Source organism: Xenopus tropicalis, chromosome 2 (genome assembly GCF_000004195.4).
Source record: "Xenopus tropicalis strain Nigerian chromosome 2, UCB_Xtro_10.0, whole genome shotgun sequence".
NCBI classification, from domain to species: Eukaryota; Metazoa; Chordata; class Amphibia; order Anura; family Pipidae; genus Xenopus; species Xenopus tropicalis.
This window is the reverse complement of record NC_030678.2, coordinates 168,701,209-168,726,329: the sequence shown is the minus strand read 5'-3', so window position 1 is coordinate 168,726,329 and position 25,121 is coordinate 168,701,209. Positions and strand designations below refer to the sequence as shown.

Here is a 25,121-nt window from a genome sequence, read left to right as displayed (position 1 = left end):
AGGGAATCATTTAACCATTAAATAAACCCAATAGGGCTGTTCTGCCCCCAATAAGGGGTAATTATACCCCTACCATAATAAAAAATGGGATTTAGCCCAATATGATGTTGAGGGGATCAACATTCTGCCCTTTCCCCCATCGTCCTGCTCTGGGAGCGAGCGCCTTGAGGTTATTACCGATGGCTGAATGGCAGACTGTGTGGGTATAAAGCAGCCAGTCCCTGTGGTTAGTTGCCCTTGTAGCTTTTCTTGCCTATGGGATTCTTGGCTCTTTGCATTCTGAGCATTCAGTTTACGTTTGGGTGGTTTTTGCCAACTCGAATGCACTTAAGTTCTTTCTATAAATCACAACATTAGATGCACCATCGTTCCTTGCCTTTGATGGCTGGGAGTATAATGAATATGTAAGGAATTCTGACAAAGGAGAAGGCTTTTCATGGAAGACTAACAGCAGAAAACCTTGGGGGAGATAAAAATGAAGAATAAAGTGAAAAGTAATGATCTACAGAAACACAGATGGATCTCATTACTTTCCTCCCCCAATGCGATCTGTCATTCGGCAAAACACGAGTCGGCTGCCAACAGGGCCCGGGCGGAGAGGGAAGCTTTGTGTCAGGCACATACAGCACCGAGGTGGCCTCCCGTGTAACACTTGGCACTGCCCGGGTATATGTCACCGCATAATGACAGCCTGCGCAGGAAGGAGAAATGACTGGGCCTTATTCCAGCCAAGTGCCCTACAAATGCCAAAGTTGGAAGGCGTTTATTAGGCAGTCAAAAAATCAACGCAGTATGTGTGTCGGGCAAGGGCAAGATGCTCGCTGTATCCCTTATATTCTCCTTAGTGTCCCACAGGCACCTTTACTGTAGCGCCAACACCTGCTGCCCCCAGTGGCCAAGATGGACGGCTTCTTGCTCATAAACACAGCTGGATACACATATACTATGAACAGAGACTGTGTCAGGTATTATTAGATATATTGCTCCCTTATAGCAAAATAAAAGGATATTTAACTGATCAGTGTCTAGTAATATCCTTATCATTTACAGTAGGGGGTGCATTATCCCTTTAAAATACATTCATGATACTAGTTCCCTGTATAACTCAGCCTGCAGCCTTGTGCCTTTATATGGGCACAGAACCCCTCAGTGACTGCTAATATCCTTATCATTTACAGCAGGGGTACATTATCCCTTATAATACATGAGTGATACTCAGAGTTCCCTGTATAACTCAGCCTGCAGCCTTGTGCCTTTATATGGGCACAGAACCCCTCAGTGACTGCTAATATCCTTATCATTTACAGTAGGGGGTACATTATCCCTTATAATACATGAGTGATACTCAGAGTTCCCTGTATAACTCAGCCTGCAGCCTTGTGCCTTTATATGGGCACAGAACCCCTCAGTGACTGCTAATATCCTTATCATTTAAGCAGGGGTACATTATCCCTTATAATACATGAGTGATACTCAGAGTTCCCTGTATAACTCAGCCTGCAGCCTTGTGCCTTTATATGGGCACAGAACCCCCCAGTGACTGCTAATATCCTTATCATTTACAGTAGGGGGTACATTATCCCTTATAATACATGAGTGATACTCAGAGTTCCCTGTATAACTCAGCCTGCAGCCTTGTGCCTTTATATGGGCACAGAACCCCTCAGTGACTGCTAATATCCTTATCATTTACAGTAGGGGGTACATTATCCCTTATAATACATGAGTGATACTCAGAGTTCCCTGTATAACTCAGCCTGCAGCCTTGTGCCTTTATATGGGCACAGAACCCCTCAGTGACTGCTAATATCCTTATCATTTACAGTAGGGGGTACATTATCCCTTATAATACATGAGTGATACTCAGAGTTCCCTATATAACTCAGCCTGCAGCCTTGTGCCTTTATATGGGCACAGAACCCCTCAGTGACTGCTAATATCCTTATCATTTACAGTAGGGGGTACATTATCCCTTATAATACATGAGTGATACTCAGAGTTCCCTGTATAACTCAGCCTGCAGCCTTGTGCCTTTATATGGGCACAGAACCCCTCAGTGACTGCTAATATCCTTATCATTTACAGTAGGGGGTACATTATCCCTTATAATACATGAGTGATACTCAGAGTTCCCTGTATAACTCAGCCTGCAGCCTTGTGCCTTTATATGGGCACAGAACCCCTCAGTGACTGCTAATATCCTTATCATTTACAGTAGGGGGTACATTATCCCTTATAATACATGAGTGATACTCAGAGTTCCCTGTATAACTCAGCCTGCAGCCTTGGAGTTTCCTTTGAGTGGCAAATAACAGAACAGAACTAACAAAGCCCCAATATTCCCACAGAACAATTAATAGTTGATTACAGAAGCACAAACACAACCGTACCTTAATATCTTCCTCCGGCCAGGAGTTCAGCATGGTTGCAATGTGACCTTTGTCGTGAATAGTAATAAATAAACCTCTGGGAAAGAAAAAAATCAAGTTATCATTGACATATTCTGCATTTATAGTTATATAATGACACAACAACACATTATTATACATATATAATTGCAAAGCCCATAAGGAAACACTTTAAAGGTGGATTTTTTTGAATCACAGATAAAAATAGACAAAGTAGAGCAACTGGGGGCCCATGGGCTGGATGTGGCCCCCAAGGGGTTATTATGCTTACAGCTCCACTGCCATTGGATGACATCATGATTTTAGCAAACTCTGGGCCCGTAATATGCAGAATAATTAACAGAACTATTGGCCGGCGATAGGGAAACAGCTGGACAGCGCGGGCGCAGCCTCGCATTCCTGGCACGCACGGACGCGCATTTTTCCCACTGAAACAAATCCTGCGCTGAGTGCGCAATGCGAGCCAAGAGCAACTCTTTCCCATTTGTAGAATTTAAAAACAAAAGGAACCACCTGGTCTATTTAGTCTGTCTGTTCAGTGCTTAATGGTTTTGTTTTAACCCTTAAAATTGCTTAATATTCATCATGGGCAGGTTTAGATTCCCCCACGGTGTCGGCAGGAAAGCAATTCCATGTGTTTCTTACCCTTTCTCTAATGAAATCCCCTTTCCGCTTTCTGCCCTCCACCTGCATGTCGTAACCTATATTGCCCCCTAAATGGCTTAGACCCCCCGATTGTGGTGAAGTATGTGGGGGGGAAGGGGACTGGCAGTGGGTGAGAGCATAGGCGGAGGGTGACTTTTTTGTTTGGGGAGGCTAAAGATGGCCCATACACAGACTGACCTACAGCTAATGTGACACTTAGTGGATTCGCTGCTGGCGTAAAAAGTTAACCTCCCAACTACCTCTTGCCGTTCCCACTGACTCCCAGGGATACTGTACAAAAGTGCGGGTGGGGGTGCTTTTTTTTTTTACCCTAAAATGTTTAGTATGTAAAAGTATTCATACGTGCACTTCTGTTAGGGGATCTGCAAACATTTGTGTTTGGGATCAGTTAGCTTAAAGGGGTAGTTCGCATTCGAATTCACTTTTATTTTTAATGGTTTTTCAGTTATTTAGCTTTTTGTTCAGCAGCTCTCCATTTGGTATTTCAGCAGCTATCTGGTTGCTAGGGTCTTATTTACCCTAGCAACCAGGTAGTGGTTTAAACAAGAGATGGGAATATGAATAGTTAAGGGGCCTACTTGGAAAAATAAGTAATACAAAATTATAATAATAATAAAATTGTAGCCTCACAGAGCAATATTTTTTGGCCCCCATTTGAAATCTGGAAAGAGGCAGAAGAGAAAGGCAAATTATTAAAAAAAATTAATTAGGAAGACCAATTGCAAAGTTGCTAGGAATAGGCCATTTTATAACATACTAAAGGTTAACTTAAAAGTGAACCACCCCTTTAGATGTGTTAATGTTAGTTTTATAGCAAGAAAGGCAGTGGGTACTGACTCCCCATTATATACAGTGAGACGCAGTCCGTATTTACAAACCCAGCACATTATATGCCATGAGGAGCAGTGGGTATGGAGGGCAGATATTCAGGCCCTGGCACTATAACACTGGCACTGATACACAGCATTGGCCCCACTGTAACTTACTATAAATGAACAAAACAATGACAAAAATAAAAAAAAAATAGTAAGTGCAAAAAACAACAACAAATATATAAACACACAATGAGCTTTTTCAGAGCGAAAGAGTTAACTTACCCTCCATCTGTTAGGGTAGGGGATAGATTATAAATTATTATAGATGTCAGGTCAGGCAAAAAACAATTTAATGTTAGCTAGTGATTCTTTAGAACTGTATAGTGCCTGGGTATAGTGCCTGGGTATAGTGCCTGCGTATAGTGCCTGGGTATAGTGCCTGTGTATAGTACCTGGGTATAGTGCCTGGGTATAGTGCCTGTGTATAGTGCCTGCGTATAGTGCCTGGGTATAGTGCCTGTGTATAGTACCTGGGTATAGTGCCTGGGTATAGTGCCTGTGTATAGTGCCTGGGTATAGTGCCTGGGTATAGTGCCTGGGTATAGTGCCTGGGTATAGTGCCTGGGTATAGTACCTGGGTATAGTGCCTGTGTATAGTGCCTGTGTATAGTACCTGGGTATAGTACCTGGGTATAGTACCTGGGTATAGTACCTGTGTATAGTACCTGGGTATAGTACCTGTGTATAGTACCTGTGTATAGTACCTGTGTATAGTACCTGGGTATAGTACCTGTGTATAGTACCTGTGTATAGTACCTGGGTATAGTACCTGTGTATAGTACCTGTGTATAGTACCTGGGTATAGTGCCTGAGTATAGTGCCTGGGTATAGTGCCTGGGTATAGTGCCTGGGTATAGTGCCTGTGTATAGTACCTGGGTATAGTACCTGTGTATAGTACCTGGGTATAGTACCTGTGTATAGTACCTGGGTATAGTACCTGTGTATAGTACCTGGGTATAGTGCCTGAGTATAGTGCCTGGGTATAGTGCCTGGGTATAGTGCCTGGGTATAGTGCCTGTGTATAGTACCTGGGTATAGTACCTGTGTATAGTACCTGGGTATAGTACCTGTGTATAGTACCTGGGTATAGTACCTGGGTATAGTACCTGGGTATAGTACCTGGGTATAGTACCTGGGTATAGTACCTGTGTATAGTACCTGTGTATAGTGCCTGTGTATAGTGCCTGGGTTTAGTACCTGGGTATAGTGCCTGGGTATAGTGCCTGTGTATAGTACCTGTGTATAGTACCTGTGTATAGTGCCTGGGTTTAGTACCTGGGTATAGTGCCTGTGTATAGTACCTGTGTATAGTACCTGTGTATAGTGCCTGTGTATAGTGCCTGTGTATAGTGCCTGGGTTTAGTACCTGGGTATAGTACATGTGTATAGTACCTGTGTATAGTACCTGTGTATAGTACCTGTGTATAGTACCTGGGTATAGTGCCTGTGTATAGTGCCTGGGTATAGTGCCTGTGTATAGTACCTGGGTATAGTGCCTGGGTATAGTGCCTGGGTATAGTACCTGTGTATAGTACCTGGGTATAGTGCCTGTGTATAGTGCCTGGGTATAGTGCCTGTGTATAGTACCTGGGTATAGTGCCTGGGTATAGTGCCTGTGTATAGTACCTGGGTATAGTGCCTGGGTATAGTACCTGTGTATAGTACCTGGGTATAGTACCTGTGTATAGTGCCTGGGTATAGTGCCTGTGTATAGTACCTGGGTATAGTGCCTGGGTATAGTACCTGTGGGATGAAAACTGCAGCAAAAGTTGAGAGTTGGTTCTTAGGTAAAGTTACAGCTGCAGATTCTTCTTTTCAGTCTTCATTTCTGCACTGTTTCCCAATCCCTGTGTGCAACTGTGCTCTGATTGGTCAATTTTACTGTCTGTCAAAGAAGCTGTGCTCTGATTGGAGAATCCAGAAGAAGAAAGATCCAATCGGAGCACAGCAAAATGGGCTTGAGGAACTCATTTCCAGGACAGTGTAGAAACGGAGTAAGGTGGTTTTTTTTTTGTTTTGTTTTTTTTAATGTGCCAAGCAGGTTTGGGGAGGCTTAGCCTACCCTAGCCTTATGGAAAATCCGCCTATGGGTGAGAGGGCAGTTAGGGGCTCCTGGGGTAGAAGCCCTGGTGGGCATCGCACACCCCAATCCGACCCTGGTTCCAATTTTGTCCTGTTTTATGTGTGCCCATATCCAGTCATTCCGGTTTTCCTTCAATCGAGCCTGTCCTGTTTTACTTCAGTCCACCCTGTCCTACACATTCGTGCCCAGCTCCAGTCTTTCCAGTATTCCTCCAATCGAGCCTGTCCTGTTTTACTCTAGTCCACCCTGTTCTACACATTCGTGCCCAGCTCCAGTCTTTCCAGTATTCCTCCAATCGAGCCTGTCCTGTTTTACTCTAGTCCACCCTGTTCTACACATTCGTGCCCAGCTCCAGTCTTTCCTGTATTCCTCCAATCGAGCCTGTCCTGTTTTACTCCAGTCCATCCTGTTCTACACATTTGTGCCCTGCTCCAGTCTTTCCAGTATTCCTCCAATCGAGCCTGTCCTGTTTTACTCCAGTCCATCCTGTTCTACATATTTGTGCCCTGCTCCAGTCTTTCCAGTATTCCTCCAATCGAGCCTGTCCTGTTTTACTCTAGTCCACCCTGTTCTACACATTTGTGCCCTGCTCCAGTCTTTCCTGTATTCCTCCAATCGAGCCTGTCCTGTTTTACTCTAGTCCATCCTGTTCTATACATTAGTGCCCATATCCAGTCATTCCTGTTTTCCTCCAATCGAGCCTGTCCTGTTTTACTCCAGTCCATCCTGTTCTACACATTCGTGCCATGCTGCAGAACCCTGCCTGCCTTGCCCTGTGCCAGTCAGTTCTTAGTTGCCCTCTGGGCCCCTGCCGCCACACTCCCCTATAAGAATAACTACATCTATTAATTTTCTATGACGTACAAGTGAGACATTTATGAATCCATCAGATCTATATTCAGACGAGCTGAAGCCTTTGAGAAGTAAAATAACACAACTGTGAGCAGATGCGTTTGGGCAGTTTACAGGCTCTTAATAAAAGTTGCGCAAAGGCAGCGTGAGATAAGGATAAGAGCCGGTGGCAAATGTCCAAAAAGCAGCGAGAAGTCGGTCTGAGTCGGCCTGAGAGCCCCCGGGAACCTCCTGCCCAGCGAGAACATAAGTAATGGGCTAAATGCAGAGGAACACGCTAATAAATCATCGCAGGCGGATAATAAACAAACGGTTCCTCCTGTTCTGCCCGAGCCATTAGAGAAATCAGTTGGCTAATTCACGAGGCTTGGCTAATGAGCCCAAACAACAAGGCCAGACCTTTTGTAGCTTCCTCTCAAAGCCTCATTCAAACCTCAACGAGAAAAACAAGTTGACTGATTTATTTAACCCAAAAAAGGGAATTTTCATGCTTTTTTTTCCTTTTCAGATCAATGTATTTTCCGGCTGACAGATGCCACTTTAAAGGAAGGATCTAAAACCTACAGAAACTGGGAAAGTGCATTTGGCTTTTATGCAGCAATTTCCCCCTTTATACAAAGAGAAGAATACGGGGCCGTAAGACATTTTGCTCCTATGGGGAGAAATCATGTGAAACAGACTTTAATGGCAAAGTTTCCCTTTGTGCCTATTTATAGGTGACTTTGCCTCTGGATAATGGCTGCACCGTCTGGAACCTCCATTAACCCCCCATTATGCACAGTCAGGTGAATGTGCTCCAAGTCTCAGTGCTCAGCTTACGCGTGTGTAAAACAGAACATTCTATTGCCCAATATGAACTCTAATTACATAAAGTATCCCATTTAAAGGGTAAATATACCCTCATTTATTCAGGGCAGTTCTTGAAAAGAATCCATATTTGTATAATTGTGTACATTTGCTATACCCTCAAACAATGTTGGTCTCTTTAAAAACTTATTGGCCACCATATTGGCCAGTTGTCTCTATGTGATGCTGGCTAAGCCTTTAGTTGTAATCCCACGGGGAAATTCTAAGCTCTGCTCTAACAAGTCCTCCTCTTCTCTCTCCTTTTCAGACATTTACAAAGTCCATTTCCTAAGATAACATTTACAGTTCCAGGGAAACGATAATAAAAATACTTTCCATATAAATTCTAACTACAGTAAGCAGTTATACTATTCACCGACCTGCTGATTCAACAATTTACTGCGAGTCCAGTATTATAAATGTCTCGCTCTGAGCCCAAACACACAGCCCCCTGGGAGGGGGAATTAGTCACAAACTACTACGTTGTTGGAATAAAATGTCAGGCAGGTTCTGGCTACGGCAAGATAGATCCCTATGGGAATCTGTGGCAATGAGGGTCAATGTAAAGCCTGGTTTAATCATTGTGAATATTCTATTTAATTAAGCTTTACTTCTTTACTAGTTTATTTAATCAAATAATTCAAATTTGTTAAAAAGTATTTCCTTTTTCTCTGTAATAATAAAACAGTACCTGTACTTGATCCCAACTAAGATATAATTACCCATTATTGGGGCAGAACAGCCCTATTGGGTTTATTTAATGGTTAAATGATTCCCTTTTCTCTGTAATAATAAAACAGTACCTGTACTTGATCCCAACTAAGATATAATTACCCCTTATTGGGGGCAGAACAGCCCTGTAGGGTTTATTTAATGGTTAAATGATTCCCTTTTCTCTGTAATAATAAAACAGTACCTGTACTTGATCCCAACTAAGATATAATTACCCCTTATTGGGGGCAGAACAGCCCTATTGGGTTTATTTAATGGTTAAATGATTCCCTTTTCTCTGTAATAATAAAACAGTACCTGTACTTGATCCCAACTAAGATATAATTACCCCTTATTGGGGGCAGAACAGCCCTATTGGGTTTATTTCATGGTTAAATGATTCCCTTTTCTCTGTAATAATAAAACAGTACCTGTACTTGATCCCAACTAAGATATAATTACCCCTTATTGGGGCAGAACAGCCCTATTGGGTTTATTTCATGGTTAAATGATTCCCTTTTCTCTGTAATAATAAAACAGTACCTGTACTTGATCCCAACTAAGATATAATTACCCCTTATTGGGGCAGAACAGCCCTATTGGGTTTATTTCATGGTTAAATGATTCCCTTTTCTCTGTAATAATAAAACAGTACCTGTACTTGATCCCAACTAAGATATAATTACCCCTTATTGGGAGCAGAACATCCATTAAAGAATCTCCCCAAACTGGAATATATATATCAGTAAATATTGCCCTTTTACATCCTTTCCCTTGAGCCGCCATTTAGTGATGGGCTGTGTGCTCCCTCAGAGATCAGCTGACAGGAAGTGATGCAGCTCTAACTGTAACAGGAAGTTGTGTGGGAGTAAAAGACAGAACTCAGTCCATTCATTGGCTGATGGGGCCTAGCATGTATGTGTGCCTTGGCTTGTATGTATGCACTGTGAATCCTATGATCCCAGGGGTCGGCCCTTAGTGCATAAAATGGCAACTTTCTATGTAATATTACCCAATGGCACATACTACAAAAACAAGTATATTTTTCTGAAAATGATTTATTTAGATAAAGCAGGGCTTTCCATATAAGCTGCTTTATGCAATATATTTTTTTTTCTACTATAACACAAAGAACTCCCAAATACCACGACCCAGAAGGAAAAGTCCACAAGACACAAAGAGAAGGAGAAATGGAGATATCACTTGTATGGACGGCTCCTGTGTGCAAAGTCAGCAGATTTATTTAGTCCCGTTGCGCTCACTTTACACTGAGACTCCCGGGGGAAGGCAAAAAGACAAGCAGTTTAACATGTTGTAAAGCCCAATTCACATAATGGAGTTGCAAGGCGGGCCCTTCAGCAGTGGATCATTAATTGTTCAGTGGAAACACCATTATGGCCAACTGGGACTGAAGCTACAGAGGTAGGAAACAGTTTTATGATATCTGTTTAATCAATCTGAGCAGCGGTTTAGGGAAGACTTAAATATACATATGTTGGCTTGATATATGATTATAAAAGGATTTGGTACGTTTGCCATTCACACACACACAACCCATGTTTGGTCTTAGTGCTGTAAGAGCAGTTCCATCACAGGTGACATTTAGCCACTGACTGGGCCTTTGGCTTTGGGAGGTCTTGAACTGGGAACTTCCTTGCTCTGTCTGGGCCGATCACTGAGGGAAACCCTCTCCCCCCCCCCGCCGGATTTGCCCAGAAGTATGGCACTCGCCTCTGTTTGTAGCCAACTTAGCCACCCAATGAGTGAGATGAATCTGAATAGTTTAGGGCTAAGTTGGCTGTACAATCGCTTATAATGGTAACCAACTTGGCGACCCTTGACCCAGCCAGTAATTTTTTGGCCCGTAGGGTACCCACAATAAGGGCCTCCTGAACTGTCAAAACCACATATCAGTTAGGGAAGTTGCACAATCCCATCAGCCAAGGGCTTTTTCAATGTGTCTGTCCAGGACACCTTGTTGACATGACTGGAGAAAAGATCTGCACGTTTGTTGGCCTCTCGTTGTGCATGGTCGGCTTTAATCTATTATAGTGCAGTTCACTCTGCTGACAGATAATGTGTAGAGCCATAAGGACGACATGAATGGTCCCTGTTAGCACATTCATAGGGTCAATGGCTACTAAGGGTTTGGATCAGGTCAAATTTTTGTAGTAATTTGTTCACTCAGATCATTAGCATTAGACCTTTCTGTATGTGGCCAATTTACACAACGGCAAATCAATCTGTCACACAGTCGACAATCTTAAAGAAGAAGTAAACCCTAAAAATGAGAATAAGAAATGCCATATTTTATATACTGAACTTACTGCACCAGCCAAAGAGTCAGCATTTCTATAACAGTAATGATCCAGGCCTTCACAAGAGCACACATACAAGGAGACACATACAAATACAACAGTGGGCCAGTGATTGGGTTCAGAGTGGTATCTAGATAGGCACCCAAGGGCCTGGGCCTAGGGTGGCAGCCTTAGGTGGCTGCCCTCGGATGCCTATATAATCTATAGTTTCAAAAAATAAATAAAAACCCTTCCCAGCCGCTGCCTGATGCTTCCTGGACAAATCTGGAGGCGGAGCTTGGGGGGAGTGAGGGTTACCACCAGGGTCGGACTGGGGGGTGCAGGGCCCACTGGGGCTCCCGCCCCAGGGCCCTGCAGGTGCTCCCGACGGCCACGTCCCCTACTCCCCTCCCCCCCGCAGGGGCCCGCCTAAACCCCCGCAGGGTCCCCCACCCGATGTCCTCCCATAAGTTTAACGTGTCAGGGGAGGAACGGTCGCACAGGGGGAACGCTGGCAAGGGTCGGGTCTGGGCCGCCGGGGCCCACTAGAGCTGGGGCTCACCAGGATTTTTCCTGGTGTCCCGGCAGCCCAGTCCGAACCTGATTACTACGCAATCGTGATCGCACCCGTACGCGTACCTATGTACGCCCAGTGTCTAGGGTGGGACCGGACCACAATACAGCCTGGATCGAGTTCTGTAACAAGTTCATCTCAGAAGTTCTTCATATCTAGGTCTGTTTTCCCTTTAGTTACATCATGTGACACATACAGATACTATGGAGCCTTCTTATTGAGTACACACGGACAGACAAGCAGTATAACGGAAATCAAAACCAGCAATGTAGTAAAACAGCCCAGACTGAGCTTTCATTGCAGACTTTAATTTATCTTCTATCACAAGACGGTTCTATATGTTTTGTTTCCTGTTAATCCAGGTGGTTCTGCAAGCTGCCAAAGCCAACGTACAAATGGTTCCATACTGCGCGAGGTGGTATTTAATGCTATCAAGCCTGGGGGAGATGGAGTTTGCAGACACAGATATCCCTTTTGGGTCAGAGCCGATAGGATCTCAGCACCAAAGCTTTATCTCCGCACAATAAACACTGGAATGACTTCACGCTGACAAATTAATTTTAATCGGAAGGGAATATGCATTAAATCAAACGTAGATGGACGTGCCAACATCTGCAAGCCATAGTGGCGCATAAGCACATACCCGTGGGGCAACCCAAACAAACAGCCCGTCACCTTGGCAATAGCAATGCAGGAAGAATGAGATAAGCAATGAATTCTGTGACATAATTCTGCTGTCAAGAGCAGAGGAAAAGGGGATGGAAAAATAACTTTATCACTGACACTATTCCTCTGCAACTGCCATAATAAAAGCCAACTGTCTTTCACTAAAATGAGCAGGTTTGTGCTTGTATGCCCGCTGGTGTCGCTAATATACACTGAATGGAGAAGGGCTGGGGGTCAGAAGAATACAGCATCATTAATATATGTTATATATCTACCCCCTACTGTAAATGATAAGGATATTAGCAGTCACTGAGGGGTTCTGTGCCCATATAAAGGCACAAGGCTGCAGGCTGAGTTATACAGGGAACTCTGAGTATCACTCATGTATTATAAGGGATAATGTACCCCCTACTGTAAATGATAAGGATATTAGCAGTCACTGAGGGGTTCTGTGCCCATATAAAGGCACAAGGCTGCAGGCTGAGTTATACAGGGAACTCTGAGTATCACTCATGTATTATAAGGGATAATGTACCCCCTACTGTAAATGATAAGGATCTTAGCAGTCACTGAGGGGTTCTGTGCCCATATAAAGGCACAAGGCTGCAGGCTGAGTTATACAGGGAACTCTGAGTATCACTCATGTATTATAAGGGATAATGTACACCCTACTGTAAATGATAAGGATATTAGCAGTCACTGAGGGGTTCTGTGCCCATATAAAGGCACAAGGCTGCAGGCTGAGTTATACAGGGAACTCTGAGTATCACTCATGTATTATAAGGGGTAATGTACCCCCTACTGTAAATGATAAGGATATTAGCAGTCACTGAGGGGTTCTGTGCCCATATAAAGGCACAAGGCTGCAGGCTGAGTTATACAGGGAACTCTGAGTATCACTCATGTATTACAGGTATAGGACCCATTATCCAGAATGCTCGGGACCAAGGGCATTCCGGATAAGGGATCTTTCCGTAATTTGGATCTCCATACCTTATGTCTACTAACAAATCAATAAAACATTAATTAAACCCAATAGGAATGTTTTGCATCCAATAAGGATTATTTCTATCTTAGTTTGGATCAATTACAAGGTACTGTTTTATTTCTACATAGAAAAAGGAAATCAGTTTTAAAATTCTGAATTATTTGATTAAAATGGAGTCTATGGGAGACGGGCTTTCCGTAATTCGGAGCTTTCTGGATAATGGGTTTTCGGATAAGGGGTCCGATACCTGTATAAGGGATAATGTACCCCCTACTGTAAATGATAAGGATATTAGCAGTCACTGAGGGGTTCTGTGCCCATATAAAGGCACAAGGCTGCAGGCTGAGTTATACAGGGAACTCTGAGTATCACTCATGTATTATAAGGGATAATGTACCCCCTACTGTAAATGATAAGGATATTAGAAGTCACTGAGGGGTTCTGTGCCCATATAAAGGCACAAGGCTACAGGCTGAGTTATACAGGGAACTCTGAGTATCACTCATGTATTATAAGGGATAATGTACCCCCTACTGTAAATGATAAGGATATTAGCAGTCACTGAGGGGTTCTGTGACCATATAAAGGCACAAGGCTACAGGCTGAGTTATACAGGGAACTCTGAGTATCACTCATGTATTATAAGGGATAATGCACCCCCTACTGTAAATGATAAGGATATTAGCAGTCACTGAGGGGTTCTGTGACCATATAAAGGCACAAGGCTGCAGGCTGAGTTATACAGGGAACTCTGAGTATCACTCATGTATTATAAGGGATAATGTACCCCCTACTGTAAATGATAAGGATATTAGCAGTCACTGAGGGGTTCTGTGCCCATATAAAGGCACAAGGCTGCAGGCTGAGTTATACAGGGAACTCTGAGTATCACTCATGTATTATAAGGGATAATGTACCCCCTACTGTAAATGATAAGGATATTAGCAGTCACTGAGGGGTTCTGTGCCCATATAAAGGCACAAGGCTGCAGGCTGAGTTATACAGGGAACTCTGAGTATCACTCATGTATTATAAGGGATAATGTACCCCCTACTGTAAATGATAAGGATATTAGCAGTCACTGAGGGGTTCTGTGCCCATATAAAGGCACAAGGCTGCAGGCTGAGTTATACAGGGAACTCTGAGTATCACTCATGTATTATAAGGGATAATGAATCTTAGGTTGACTTTCATTACAATCTGACCCCTGAAAATATAGAGTGAATAACAGGCTCACTCTATGGGCCTTGTTAGACGGCTCTAGTAGACGGCTCTAGTATTTTAGGCTTGGTTGCTTGGTTGAGAAAGTGGACATAGAACGTTTACTCCTCTGAGTACCCTAAGTACCCTCACAGCAGGCTGCTATGGCAAAGAAAAAGAACAGTGCCCTGTATACATGGGTCTTAACCTTATCTGAACTCTATATTGTCTCCAAATGAGGTCAACAATTGCCTAGGAAATCCAGGCCCAGGCGACGTTTCCTTGTTATTTTAAAGGCCTTAGATTGGGTCACACCTTGGGTTCCCTTCCTAAGGAAACTGGCAGGGTACCAGAAGATCAATTAAGATAAAACAAAGAATACAGTTAAATGCTGTAACTTAAAAGTAAACTGTAAATGAATATTTGTTGACCTCAGGTAGAGTGGAATTAATACTTTCCAGGAAGCCTTGCAGGGAGGGAAGCACCACCCAGGGCCATTTGTACTACAATTATCTGTAATGCTCTCGCTGTCATTATGGGAATGTACTGGGCATAAATAAACACTGCTCCATTTTCCTGCACTCATCAGAATAAGCTCTGTATTTCCTATAGACAATCAGGGCTGTCTCTGAAGTTATTTTCTATTTTACAGATTACCCCAAGGGGTCATACAATGCAAGAAATGCCTATATCAGGCTTTATATATATTAAAACTATAAAATACAATCTCAGTTTAACAGCACAGATACACAAAGATGCTGTTTCAGTTTTATTAGATCCATCAGTAGAATATATGGCACAGTGGCTGCTGTGGTGCAGGACCCATTCAGTGCAAACAGTAAAGGGAGCCTTACCCTATTGGGAAGGAGTGGAACCCTAGGCATACAGATGTATTGGGACCCTGGGCATACAGATGTATTGGGATAGAGTGGAACCCTAGGCATACAGATGTATTGGGATGGAGTGGAACGCTAGGCATACAGATGTACTGGGTTGGAGTGGAACCCTAGGCATACATATGTATTGGGTTGGAGTGGAACCCTAGGCATACAGATGTATTGGGATGGAGTGGAACCCTAGGCATACAGATGTATTGGGATGGAGTGGAACCCTAGGCATACAGATGTATTGGAACCCTGGGCATACAGATGTATTGGGATGGAGTGGAACCCTAGGCATACAGATGTATTGGGATGGAGTGGAACCCTAGGCATACAGATGCATTGGGATGGAGTGGAACCCTAGGCATACAAATGTATTGGGATGATGTGGAACCCTAGGCATACAGATGTATTGGGATGGAGTGGAACCCTAGGCATACAGATGTATTGGGATGGAGTGGAACCCTAGGCATACAGATGTATTGGGATGGAGTGGAACCCTAGGCATACAGATGTATTGGGATGGAGTGGAACCCTAGGCATACAGATGTATTGGGATGGAGTGGAACCCTAGGCATACAGATGTATTGGGATAGAGTGGAACCCTAGGCATACAGATGTATTGGGATGGAGTGGAACCCTGGGCATACAGATGTATTGGGATAGAGTGGAACCCTAGGCATACAGATGTATTGGGATGGAGTGGAACCCTGTGCATACAGATGTATTGGGATAGAGTGGAACCCTAGGCATACAGATGTATTGGGATAGAGTGGAACCCTGGGCATACAGATGTATTGGGATGGAGTGGAACCCTGTGCATACAGATGTATTGGGATAGAGTGGAACCCTAGGCATACAGATGTATTGGGATGGAGTGGAACCCTAGGCATACAGATGTATTGGGATGGAGTGGAACCCTAGGCATACAGATGTATTGGAATACTAGGCATACATATGTATTGGGATGGAGTACCACCCTAGGTCTGGGCCTTTGTGGCCTTGCCACAAATCCAGCCCTGGTTAAAGGGAACCTGTCACCCCAAGAAATAATTCTAAATCCTTTTCTATCATGTTAACTGAGCAAAATAAACTTTACTTACACTATATACTTTATTTTTTTCCCCTTCAGGCTTGGAATTTACAATCACAGCGAGCAGGCAGCCGCCATTTTGTGAACACTGTTATTAAGGCAAAGCTTTATATCACCCCAAAATCTTATGCATTTGCCATCTAAGTGATATCTAGGAAGTGCTGAATGGAAAGTTAAAGTAATTGTAATTAAAAATCTAAGCTGTCAATCATATATTGCCTGCCCCGCCTTTGTTAAAGAGAGACTTTCTTCTGAGTCAGATATTGGCCAGTATTCCCTAGGATTACAGGAATCCCTTAGGTTTAACCAATGGATTTGCTCCAATTTATGTCAGATATTCTTGTGGGATCAAGGAAACATTTTCCTGTTCACTCTGCACTTTTCGCTCTGATATCTTGTATCTTGCCTGTGGAGCTGATTGGATTATTTTCCATGAGGAAGAAATTAGAACTGTAGGCAGAAGCAAAACATTTTCTTGGCCCCCTATGTTTCTATGCTCTCGTCTCCGCCGAAGCCCGTGACAATAGGAATTAGAGTTATTAATTGCTCAGGGGCTGGAGATAGGGAGGAAAGGGTCCCTGGGTAAAGCAAACATGGTGGGGCCCTACTATAAGGGAAGAGAACTGTAAATCCAGGATATGCAACATCCAACCTTACACAATCCAGCTGTCAGTTGTCTGCCGGGTGTCGGCTTCTAGTTAGACTTCCCTGGGGCACATACTGTAACCATATAGCAACTGTCAGACAAGGACTAATGCCTTCACTGTCTTAATTTAAAACTGGCTCATAGACCATACTAATATTGTTATGTTTTATATCCCTTATCATGTACCTAAATGTGCACTGTTTTTCTATAAATAATTAAAAAAACAAATAAATAAATAGTCATGCATATAGGGCATAAGGATTATATATGTGTCCATATACATTTAGTAGAAAGAACAAGCAACCAGCACAAAGGGACAATTCCAGGCAGGGAGATGTCTTGTGTTGTATTTGATAAAGGACCTGTTATCCTGGGGTTTTCCAGGTAAGGGGTCTTTCTGTAATTTGGATCTCTATAAAAGTACACTAAACACCATTAAAACTTTAAATAAACCCAATAGGACTGTTCTGCCCCCAATAAGGGGTAATTATATCTTAGTTGGGATCAAGTACAGGTACTTTTTTATTATTACAGAGAAAAGGGAATCATTTAACCATGAAATAAACCCAATAGGGCTGTTCTGCCCCAATAAGGGGTAATTATATCTTAGTTGGGATCAAGTACAGGTACTGTTTTATTATTACAGAGAAAAGGGAATCATTTAACCATTAAATAAACCCAATAGGGCTGTTCTGCCCCCAATAAGGGGTAATTATATCTTAGTTGGGATCAAGTACAGGTACTGTTTTATTATTACAGAGAAAAGGGAATCATTTAACCATTAAATAAACCCAATAGGGCTGTTCTGCCCCAATAAGGGGTAATTATATCTTAGTTGGGATCAAGTACAGGTACTGTTTTATTATTACAGAGAAAAGGGAATCATTTAACCATGAAATAAACCCAATAGGGCTGTTCTGCCCCCAATAAGGGGTAATTATATCTTAGTTGGGATCAAGTACAGGTACTGTTTTATTATTACAGAGAAAAGGGAATCATTTAACCATGAAATAAACCCAATAGGGGTGTTCTGCCCCCAATAAGGGGTAATTATATCTTAGTTGGGATCAAGTACAGGTACTGTTTTATTATTACAGAGAAAAGGGAATCATTTAAACATGAAAACCAAAGACAGGAAGCATATTGGGCAGTTTACCTGCGGAGAATACGCACAGTGAGTGATAAATAAAACGGCTTGAAAAGAAACGAGGGACAAACTAAGATTTCATAAAAACAACATCTGTGAATCACAACAGTAACTGGTTAAATACTAGGATTGATTCCAAGTGAAGAGCCCTGGGATTAGCTGTAATCTACCCCACTGATAAGGAATAAGTGCCCACTCTTCCCTAAACTGTCAGCTAGGAGAGCCGAGTCCTGTGAGTGTAATTTTCTCCTCTCCGGAGAAGTGGGTAGACATGAGTGGAAACTTCACAGCCCACATTTTTCCTTGTATTTCGGACTCGTGTTTGCTGTTGGTTTCTGCTCGATTACGAGGCCACTGGGAATATCAGGAGCTATTGTATTTCATTTAACAGAAATAATGTGTCATTCTGCTCTTTCGCATTTGTAAAAACAAATAAAGATGTTAAGAGATCTGCAAGCAGAGTACTCAGTAGATGTGAAATACTGATACAATATGATATGGGCTGTTTTTTCATCTCAAAACATTATTACACCCATCACTGCCCATGCCTGGCCCCTTTAGCCCACCCATCGCCAGTAATTTTAATGGCAAAAAATAGCTGAAACCCCGGTTTGTGCCGTCGGCCTGAAACTTGCATCTTAATAACATTTAGATAGAATAGCACCCTAACATAGGGTTGCCACGTGGCCCTGCCCCACCCCCGGCCGGTAAACACAAGGTTAAAAGATGGCAACCCTACTCTAAGACAATTTGCAGGTATCTCCGAACTTATCATGCTTTTTTATTTAACTTTTTTCCTGTTTCTCTGTTGTCTTAATGTTTGAAATTAATACTGTTTCCTTGATTTACTGCCCTGCTGAATGAATGTCGTTTAAATAATAATAGTAGTAAATGTATAACCCAGCATTTAGTCCTTTATGGTTGCTACTACCTTATGAAGCAGTTACACATTCAAAAAATAATTCTAGTTTGCGGTCATTGAAAGGTTGCACCTTCCTTCAGGGAATGGCCATTGATTGCTCCAAAGCAGTGATCCCCAACCAGTGGCTCGCAAGCAAATTGGCCTCAAAATAGGTGCCATGTTTACATTTCTGGCTTGGAGACAAGTTTTGGAAGCCCAGAGACACAGTTTTATGCCAAGCAGAGCCTCCTGCCGGCCAGCAGTCCCTATAGGGCTACCAAATAGCCAATCACAGCCCTTATTTGGCACCCCCAAAGAACTTTTTTTTCATGCTTGTGTGGCTCTCTAACTCTTTTTACATTTGATTGTTGCTCACAGGTAAAAAAGGTTGAGCATCTCTGCTCCAAAGAATTCATTTCTGTATTTTTAGGTCCATGTGGTGATCCCCTTGGACACAGAAACCCAGCTGGGTGTTTCTGAGGCTGGCTACTTTTTGAGAACCTTTTACAGAGACCTTTTAAAATAAGTTCAAAAATCTGGCAGCTAAATTTAATATCTCAGCACAAGATGTTCCAGCTCATGACTAGGGGCACCCCCTTCACCCCTTGGCGAATGTCATGGGGCTTACTCTTATGGAGAAAGCCTGTGTATGACTTCAATAAGTGATTCACCAGCAGCCACCACATGGTCCATGACAGGACAGGGTGACATCAATGCGTCACATATTCACAGACCTTTCTAGGCATCTGAACACCTCCCGCCCAAGGAAAGTAATGTCACGCAACTTCTGAAGAGTTTAATCAGGATTGTAAAACGAAGACTGTATGGAGCAAGTCAATGGTATATCCCCTAAAGCTCTTCTCCACCATGTCTTCCACCACCAAAGATCAGAAGTTCATCACAGTGGTACACAATAGCTGTACAGGCTTGTTCTCACACTGTGACTCATTTTAGACCAGCCCATCTGATTTCCAGCCATGACAATTATATTTGCTGATTTGCCACAAAATTTAAGTAATTTAGCTATGAAATGTTCAAAGTAGTATATGAAATTTCAGTTTAAACTTTTTTCCAAAAGTGTGTGTGTGTCTCTCTTATATGTACCTTGTGTCTAAATCACCCACCTAGTGTTTTACTTCTTAGTATGCCCCCAGATTGGAGAGAAACTAACCCCTGCCACCACATACAGATGGTTGTGCTTGGTGCCCTGTGCTAAAGAGATCACTGACCCCCAATGTAGCAGAAATGCTTCTCACCGTGGTCTCCTGAAAGCAAGTCCATACTGCTGACAAGCCAGCCCAACAGTTGGCGTGTACACAATGGGCATGAACCTCTCAATGTCAGAGGTAAGGACGCGATAGAAGAGCTTCTCGTTCCTGTCTTGTAAGGTCATCAGGATGATATATCTGGAAGAGCAAAGGACTGAATTAAGAAATGTAAATGTCTGGTTACATCCACTGGCTGTTGTTAAACTAAAGGTTCCATCACCCTTAATCAGGTCAGCAGTTGGTTGGATATCGAAGTAGGTGATGGTTAGGTTTGCACCCTGGAGCTCTAGTTTAAAAATCAGTATTAGCATATAATGGAGTGGTGGAGTTCTATGCGTGCTAGACTGGAGGTACACCCACAGCATCATATATTTCTGTATCTAATGGGGTGCTGAAGGCTGGTAGGAAGTTCCTAGCCTTTTTCATGCAGTAATTGCTATATACACAATCATTTTACATGTTAATGAACAAGGTCAGGGTACAGAAGCCAACTCAGTCTTATAAAGGCACAGAATATATGTGCAGCTACAACAGATTACAGTAAATACATAAAGAATCAATGCTAATTGTATGCTATGGCATAAGGGCAAAGTGCCCATTATACAGAGACCCATTTACTGGTCTTCTGAAGAGACAATAACAAAGAGGTGATATATAAATTTCTGGGCAATATGTGGCATATGAAACTCTTTTTGTAGGGGCATGTCGGCTGTAACAAGAATGGGGTTAGTGATAGAGAAGGAGAAAGAGGGAACACGCATTGACTCTCAGTGTCACGTACTTATCTAGATCGCTGGACTTGGTTTCATAACTTTTCATAACTCGTAGAACTTGTACATCTTGGCTGAGGAAGCAGGGAGGGAGGAGGCCGTGAATGCCCAGCTGGAGCCTCTCTTCAAGCGTAAATGCCATGCCCTGAGGATCAAAGGAACAGGACTTCATTTGATGAACGGCACACTCACATTACAATAATAGCGGTCTAATTAATCCAAGTTAATAGGAAAGGAAACAAAGATGGAAAGGTAGAAGGGTGTTTACATGGCTGTGTGGGAAGCAATGTTATTCTTACACTTATTACTCCCCTGTACGTGCAGGGTAGACAAGTATGTGCCCATTCTTCCTGATGCAAATGCCTGATTTGGGCACTGTAATTATGAACCATCTAAAGCTGGCCACATACACCATCAGTATCGTACAAAACAAGGTTTAGTACAATATTCGTGCGTATATGGTGGATTGACAAGGCGACCAATATTGCAAAAACCTTGGATATCAGTTGTCTCGTCGATCAGGTGGGAGAAAAGATTTCGATTGGATGCCATTGAAGATACAAACAAAGGCTGGGTTTAGGGCTGAATCGAAGATAGGGGAAGAACTCCTATTGTTTCCAACTCCATATCTGACCCTTCAGCCCTTAACGTTAGTGGAGGGTTCGAATGATATTTCCTGCGAACAATGGTTGCAGGAAAGATTGTAGTTGTAACGCGTACGACCACCTTTAGCCTGTTTGATCCTTCAGCCCCTGGGCTAACAACTGGATTACAAAGGTAGCCCATGTTCAACTCCAATGAGAGAACCAAATTTTTAGTCCAAAGACAAAATGACAGTCTAACCTCATATTTTAACCCTTCCATCCCCTTTACCAGTTTAGTTGCATTCTCTGCACTCTCTCCAGCTCATTAATATCCTTCTTAAGGACTGGAGCCCAAAAATGCCCCCCATACTCAAGGTGAGGCCTTACCAGGGACCTATAAAGGGGCAAAATTATGTTTCATTACTTAAGTCAATGCCCTTTTTATACAAGACAGCACTTTATTTGCTTTAGTAGCCACAGAATGACACTGCCTGGAATTAGACAACTTGTTATCTACAAAAACCCCTAGATCCTTCTCCATTAAGGATACCCCCAACACACTACCATTCAGTAGATAGTTCGCGTTTATATTATTTCTACCAAAATGCATAACTTTGCACTTGTCCACATTGAACCTCATTTTCCAGTTTGCTACCCAGTTTTCCAATTTTGTCAAATCGCTCTGCAAAGCGGCAGCATCCTGCATGGAACTTCAGAAAAAATAGAAACAGTACTGTCTATGCCCACCTCCAGGTCATTAATAAACAAGATAAAAAGCAAAGGACCAAGGACTGACCCCTGCGGTACTCCACTAACCACACTGGTCCAATTAGAAAATGTTCCATTTCCCCCCACTCTGTGTACTCTATCCTTCAGCCAGTTCTCTATCCAATAACAAATATTATGTTCTAGGCCAATATTCCTCAATTTTATCATTAACTTTCTGTGAGGTACTGTATCAAAGTCTAAATAGATGACATCCACTGCCATTCCAGCATCAAGGTTCCTGCTCACCTCCTCATAAAAGGCGGCTAAATTAGTCTGCCAAGATCTGTTACGCATAATATGAAGCAGGGTTTCAAATATGAACTGTTTTCTGTAATATATTTTAGTAGAGACTTTTATTGAATAGTGGTATAGCTTTCCTTTAAATATTAGTTAGGGAAGAAATGAATTTGCTCCAATACATGGACCAAAGAGATGCTGGCTTAGTCAGCAGCCAATAGCGGGCCTTGTATAACAGCTGTATGAATAAAATATATCAGGGTCCAGGTTGAGATGAAGACTAATAACATTTGCAATGTTATTATCAAAGAGATGAAAATCAGTTTTATTTAACAGCTGGGAAAATTCCCATGCACGGAATCCAAAGCTCACAAGTATGAAATCCGATTTTCCAAATACTTTAATTCCCAGTGCTTCTGAGTATGGTTCAAAGTGGGGATTTCTGAGAAAATATGGAATTTCTCGCTTCTTCAAGGTGAGCACTTAAAGACAAATAGAGTAGGAGTATGAAATATATATTTTTTTTTGAAAGGTGTATTTTATTGCTTTTCATACAAACAAAAACATAAAATAAAACACATTTAACATTACATAAAAAATTATGCTGGTCTTTCTTATTCAGGTCTATCTTTAAGGTTTGTTACAGACATTAGAGTAGATATAACATTACAAAGTATGAGCGTGAGTCTGGCAGCAGTTACGGGATATTGAATTCATCATTCTACTGAGCTAAGATGTTCAAGATGTGATAGAGGAAAGTGGGGAGACACCGGGGGGTTTTACAGTGTAAGTGGAAGTGGAATCCTCTAGGTCGCACCAAGTATGAAATATATTTACTTGATTTTCTTATTATTGTTTAGTTTGGGTGACTGGAAGAGGAAACTCTTTCACTGGTTAAAAAATTCTACATCCCTGGGGTGGGGGAGATACAGTATAAGGATGCTAAATTTATTGCAGGGAATCACAAGGGAGCAGTGATGCCATCAGTAGGGTTCCATCTCTGCCAGCTTCTTTCTCTGGGGAAGGGGTGGGCAGTGACATCACAGGGGCAGGGCTATGATGCGGCTATCGGCAACAGGCCAATTGCCATGTCAATCTCAGGTAGGCAGTTTTGACCCGGACAGCCCTTCTGAAAACTGGGCTATCTGGGTCAAAACCGGACAGGGGGCAACCCTAGCCATTAGAGGGGTACTCATGGCAGAGAAGGGCCCAAGAGACACAAAGGTTCAAAATGGGTTGCAAGAGGGACAGGGCTTGTGACAAATTGGCATAGTTTAGGTGCATCATAGTGGGTAGCCAGGGTAGATCAGGATATGACCATGTGTGTGCAGGGCATTTTTTTGCTTTCTACTTGTAGGCAGTACCTTGGCAGCCCAGCTAACCAATGGGCTAATGACTGTGGCCCTCTGGGGGGGTAGGGTCTGCTCACTTTGTAGTATGGGGCCCCACAATCACTAATAGAAGGTAAGATTTTCCTGACTGGCAGAAATTAATAAAGTGAGCTTGGCAGTAACTGGAGAAGGATCCCATACAGGCGTGGGTCATAGTAGGGGTCCTTACCCTAGAACAGGGATCCCCAACCTTTCTAACTTGTGAGCCACAGTCAAATGTAAAAAGACTTGGGGAGCAACAGAAGCACCATAAAAGTTCATGGAGGAGCAAAATAAGGGCTATTAGGGGCCTCTATGCACCCTATCAGCTTACAGGGGCTTTATTTGGTAGGAAATCTTGTTTTTATTCAACCAAAACTTGCCCCCAAGTCAGGAATTCAAAAATAACTACCTGGTTTGGGGGCACTGAGAGCAACATCCAAGGGGTTGGGGAGCAACATGTTGCCCGCGAGCCACTGGTTGGGGATCACTGCCCTAGAACTAATGAGGTTAGGGTCATCAATTTTTTTGCTTTTCTACATTTTTACCCATACTACTGGCACAGGCAAGGGTGGGGACTGGCAGACCCCTAACGTATCTCCCCATCCCACTTCACATGTAGTAAAACAAAGAGAAATGCGGATCGTCTCCAATTTAGACCCATTATAGTAACCAAGGGAATGGTATGAATGCATTAACAAAAGACAGTTTCAGGGGTTGCCTCTCTATTTTTACCTATTTATCTGTTTTTTATAATTATCCTTTTATCTTTTATTTACACTGTATTATATCCCGCTCAGTGACAAACTGAACATCAAATCAACCAGCTATTCATCCATTTTCTTTCAGGTACTGGTCCAATAGCCATTGGTTTCACATTAGCCAAGTCCAGCAATCCCAAATCCAAAATCTGACTTAATGGCACCATTTAATTCAGAGGCTTTGCATTATCAAAGAGAGGAAAACAAAGCAACATTATATGTGAGAGCTGATTTGGCACAAATGGGTACAAGCGGCAGGTACCAGTGTGCCACCGGCTAGAAGCCACCACTTGGCGTCAAAATGATTCTAAAATAAATTTCCCTGCAGGGAACACTATCAACGTTGCTAAAATATAATTAGCAGGAATAATGCCAGGGCCACTTGCACATTATACAAAGGGAGATATATCACTACTGGTCAATAAGAACCAAATGCAATTCACTGAAATTCATGGCTTTCATTTGTTGAGTAAAATATATGTTATTTCATCCCTAGACTGGAAGATAGTGCCTTTCGGTGCCAAACCT

General features: G+C 42.6%; 1 protein-coding gene across 3 annotated transcripts in view; it reads right to left on the bottom strand.

The window, feature by feature from the left end:
• The window catches only part of me3 (malic enzyme 3, NADP(+)-dependent, mitochondrial), a 95,970-nt gene that overhangs the window by 36,425 nt on the left and 34,424 nt on the right, over positions 1-25,121 (bottom strand). For all 3 annotated transcript variants that reach the window (XM_031895653.1, XM_031895654.1, NM_001113837.1), the window contains 3 exon segments: positions 20,885-21,018; positions 20,092-20,241; positions 2,391-2,466 (listed from right to left, as the gene is read on the bottom strand). In XM_031895653.1, coding sequence (XP_031751513.1) covers positions 2,391-2,466; positions 20,092-20,241; positions 20,885-21,018 — 360 coding nt within the window.